This window comes from Porites lutea, chromosome 4 (assembly GCF_958299795.1).
Source record: "Porites lutea chromosome 4, jaPorLute2.1, whole genome shotgun sequence".
Taxonomy (NCBI): domain Eukaryota; kingdom Metazoa; phylum Cnidaria; class Anthozoa; order Scleractinia; family Poritidae; genus Porites; species Porites lutea.
The window spans coordinates 21,019,933-21,024,712 of NC_133204.1; the positions used below are offsets into that span (position 1 = coordinate 21,019,933).

A 4,780-nucleotide genomic window follows, 5' to 3' on the forward strand; every position below is an offset into this window, starting at 1 on the left:
GATCTCGGAGGGTGTTATCCACCTCGGCCTTCGGCCCGGGTGGATAACACCCTCCTCGATCTGCATAATTCTTCATATCCTACTCAGCCTCATTCATTAATTGCTAATTAACAATTATTCTTTGAAATCGAGGTGAATCGTAGCTAAATATTTACCGAGCCGCGAGGCAGCGAGGTAAAAATTCCTAAAGCCACTATTCACCGAGATTGAAAAGAATAATTGTTTTAGTATATACACACGAAATGATCTCAACAAAATCAGAGAGGAAACCATTAAAAAGTACGATTTGATTGACGGATCAAATCACGCGAAAGTTTAAAAATAGATCTTTGCAGAATTTTTAAACATGGCAATTCACAAGTTTATCCCTTCGCAAACAACAGCGCAATGGCTTAAATGGAACCGTTAAAAGTTTGAATTGTTTCCTTACCTGAGAAGAAAAGTAGAGCTTTGTTGTTTAATGTTGACTCGCCAAGTTTATAGTCAAAAAGGTTTGTTGTGTCGTTCGTCGCATGAAGTGCCGACAAAATTGGCGGCTCGGTTGCTCGAGGTAAGACGTCGTCTTCCTGTAGCATTCTTTGTCCTATTTACTTGAAACGTCGAATTTCTGCAAACAGTTGCTTTCAAATTTGTTTGTCATGAATATACTTCGTTTTTTGGGCCAAACTTTTCTTGTTAGAAAACGCTGAGTTGAATAGGAGGTGAATATTGTTGAATAGCCCGAGATAGCGAAGCAGTAAGATTGCTTAAATCACCAAGATCACTGAGTGTGTATATACTAATCAAATATATAGTCTTATTTCTGTCTGTTGTTTCTTGTTTCGATGGTGAAGAGAGAGAGGAAGGGGAAGAAGAGCAAGACAAGACTCAATTCAATGTTCTTTTATTATACAGTATTTACATACCATTGTGGTACAACGTCGATACAATTCTCACTAGATAACTAATCCTGAAAAGTGTTTTTATGTATACAATAGACAAACGGTTTTAATAAGCAAGTAGTCTTCTTGTTTGCTTTGAATAGAACCTCAAAGTCACCCAGTTGGTTTGATAAGATACAATCGAAATGAGCCAATAAAAACATCTTTTCATTTCCTTATAAGAAAGTTGGTGAGTGAATCTTGTCTATAATTAGTTCAGGAAAATTTACATCGTCCAAAAGAGAGAAAACGAGGGTTCTCAAGGTCAATTTAAAATGGCTTATAAATACAGTTCGAATTCGCCTGACTTGGATCAAACATGGCTTTTGTTTGGATACTTGAGCGACAGAGCTGACTGGAATTAACACCAGACAAGTGCAACCGTCCGTGCTAATTAACGATTCAAAGCTGTGCTGAATAATGACTCCCCTTAGTTTTATTAAATGGCGCTGTAATTACAGCAAACGGAGCTTGATAATGTTTATTATGCTTAAATGCACAAAACGTCCTCAGCAAACCCATGGCGGGGTTCGAAAGATTCGTGCAGCTCACGAAAACGCCCATTTTCGTTTATAACTTGCCTAGCTCGGTCAAATCCAAGACTTATACTGTCAATTCCTTGGACTTAATGATATGCCTTAAGAAAAGGCTAGCTGCCCAAGCAGTATTAAAATTACTGAATCTGTTAACCCTGCTATAGACCGGAAGTAAAAATAGGTCACATGGCCGTTCTGTTTGTGTTTGTTTCTGTATCTGTCAGCGGTCGTGTGTTTTGTTGTCTTTCAAGTCGTGAAACAGGAATCTGTTGGTCAAGTAAGAAAGAAAATTATTGGAATCCACAGAATAATACGAGTAAACTAAAACTATAAGTAAAGAAACAAGACGCAGAAGCAAGGCCTTATATGACTAACAACGCAACGAACATAAAAAAAAACGTTTTTGAAATGGCGGTGTTTATCTAAACACAAGTCGGAGGAGATTTATTAAAAAATGATTTAAAACTCATTCATACAACAACTGATATTTTGTAGCAAAGTATAGATATTTCATTACTGATATTATTGAAATTAATCTTCACTATCTTTACAAGGTGCTATACCAAGCTTAAAAAATAAGTTGGAAAAATAGATAATAATTTTATGCAGACTTATCTGCAAATTTATCATTCTCCTCTTGAAGCCTTTCTGCCTAAAGGTCGGACCATACTAGGCGATATGTCGCTGCAACATCTGTTAGCGACAAATCGTTTCGTACTGGAGAATTTGTGGGAAAATCGTTGTCTCCTCGACAAAATTTTTGTCTCTGCAGCAAGTCGCATAAAATTTCGTATTTGTGCAGCGAGAAAATTTGGTCGCGGAGACAAAATTCCCCAGTATACACGAAGCGATTTGTCTCCGCGATGTTTTTTTCTTTTTTTCTTCTTGTCACCACGATGTGTTGCTGAGACTTGTAGTCCGACCTGTACACAAGGAGTGGTTTGTCACCGCGACGTTTTGCAGCGACATGTTGCCTAGTGTTTCAGACTTGAACTTTTTACTGTGAAATGTGCTCAAAATTTAAAGGTTCATTTCTTAACTATTGGATGTAGTATTCAAAGCATAGTGCATAGTACACTACACGTCAACCGTTTAAGCCCCAATGTCCACATATCACATTTCCTTACATAATTTGAGAACTCTCATAACCTTTTCTCTTAATATTGTATGAATTTTTTTAAGTGAAAGTTGATGTTGATCATCCTCAGGACTTTTTCATTTTTAAAAATACTTAATGCCGGGCATCAGCAGAGGGTAATCCCGTGAATAAATTACGAGAGTTAAAAACAATTCACATAAAAAATAAAAATTGTGAATTTTACTCTCATAAAGTTAGAACCTAAACTACTTTCTTAAGGTCAAACAAAACAAACAGTTTGGTTAAGAAAACGCCTTTCTTGTTTAACGCAGAAAACGGAGGACAAAAAAACATGAAATGTTGTTTCAAAGCAACAACAGTAAACATTGAAGATAAAAAAAAAAAAAAAGGCAGCAAATTTTTTAATGTTTAAAGAGGTCCTAGAGAAGTGAAAATGTCAAATGTTACTTTTATTCACAAAGGCGCGGTTTTAAAGGGTTACTTCGACCCCTTTTGTACCGAACTTCGGTCTCCTGTGCCGATCATTTATCCTTTGCACTATCCGAACTGTGGGGCGGATCTCTTGATGGGGGAAGCGCAAAAACATAGCGAGGGGACGGGTAAGAGGAAAGAGGAGCAAAGAGAGAAGGAGGGAGGGAGGGAGGGAGGGAGGGAGGAGATCTTCCTCTCTTTTCGTCTCATTTCCTAACGGAAAGACTGTTCTGGGGCTATCGTGTTATAGATAAAATCAATAGACCTTTTTTCCTTTTGTTTTTCGACTTTTGACCTGTAACAGCTGGAGAAAATCCATCGACACAACTGGAAGAGCGAATTAAACTAATAACAAAAAAAGATTTCAAGTCTGAAAGTGATATGTTGAAAACTTACGAAATTATCTGGCCCCACAATCTCGCTAAATCTATGCAGACATTTGTAGGTTTGGGGAAGGGAGAAAAACTTGACCCCCCCCCCCCCCCCCTAATACCACCACAAACATCAGTAAAATTTCACGACTTTGCGAAGCTCCATCTTTCTGTTTGTTTTGCCGGACCTTAATCAGCATCTTTAAGGAACTAGAAAGCTACTACGTAGAAAAGCCTTACGACATGCTACATTTCAACGTTTAACTCTGCGACCGAGTTACGTGTCAAAAAACGACAAGGTCGTCGCATGTTTTTTTCCACAAAACTTGTTGTGGACTCATTTGTGCGCCCAAGTATACGCTCTCACAGCGTATTTTTTTTTACCTCAAAGTTTATTACTGTATGGCTTATATTGAAATATGCAACCTGTCATTACCTTACTAGCATGCGCAGTAGCGGGCACTATGTGTGCTGTAGTCTTAGGAGACGTTCTGTTTTGCCTCCGCCTTGTGTTTCACTCAGCCATTCCTTGCAAGGAAACTCGTACCTTTGACCATTTTCGTCCGTTACCGTGATCTGGAGTTTTGAAGAATAAAGCTTAAATGCTTTTTTTTTTGCCTTGTTTGTACCTTAGGCTTCTAAACCCTTAGCCTGCGTTTCAGACACCCCTTTGAGTCACATACCCATATCAGCTACTAATGCCGTCCAGTGACGTCACTACTACTTTGCTTTAATTCATGCAAAAAACAAAACACGATTTTCAACTGGCAAAAAAAGAAATATCGTCCGGAAAACTAAATCGTACATAATTGGTTTATTCGTAAATCGTGATTCATGTTAAACGTTCAAACTGTTAACTACATGCAATACTCTGAACGAATCTTTTGCTTTGTATAGCGCCATAATTCAGCAATCAAACATGTTCGCGTTCGAAAATTTGCTAGCTCGACAGAAGCTAGTTATAAATCTCACAAAGCGGCTCCCTAAATGTAAACCTACCGTCTTTCCGCATCGATTCTTTGTTTGTCAAAGGTTAGGGCTTTTCTACTTTTTACAACAAAGATTGTCGAAATTTTGAACTTCACGTAAGCATTCATAATTAAACATAATTATGCGAATGTTCGGACAATCAACCAATCAAAACCACTACCCGGTTTTCGGGTAGTGACGTCACTGGACGGCATCAACTGCTCGTCGATTCAGACGTCCCTGATGGGAGTATGCGACTCGAAGGGATGTCTGAAATTCAAGCTACTAAAGCCTATGAAGACTGGAAAACATTGTGACGATGTAACAACATTTTCTTGGTATAATGTGGTTAAACTGATTTGCGTCCGTGACATTTTTGTAAAAGATTTAACGTAGGTTTATTTAACTAGTATT

The 4,780-nt window shown here is 38.1% G+C and overlaps 1 protein-coding gene across 1 annotated transcript in view; it reads right to left on the reverse strand.

Moving 5' to 3' along the window:
* Positions 1–836: 836 nt before the first annotated feature.
* The window catches only part of LOC140934378 (uncharacterized), an 81,908-nt gene continuing 77,964 nt past the window's right edge, over positions 837–4,780 (reverse strand). Inside the window, exons 53-54 of the mRNA XM_073384012.1 lie at positions 3,834–3,973; positions 837–1,722 (exon numbers count right to left, since the gene is read on the reverse strand). Coding sequence (XP_073240113.1) covers positions 3,860–3,973 — 114 coding nt within the window. The 3' untranslated portion in view covers positions 837–1,722; positions 3,834–3,859. The remainder of the gene's footprint in view (positions 1,723–3,833; positions 3,974–4,780) is intronic.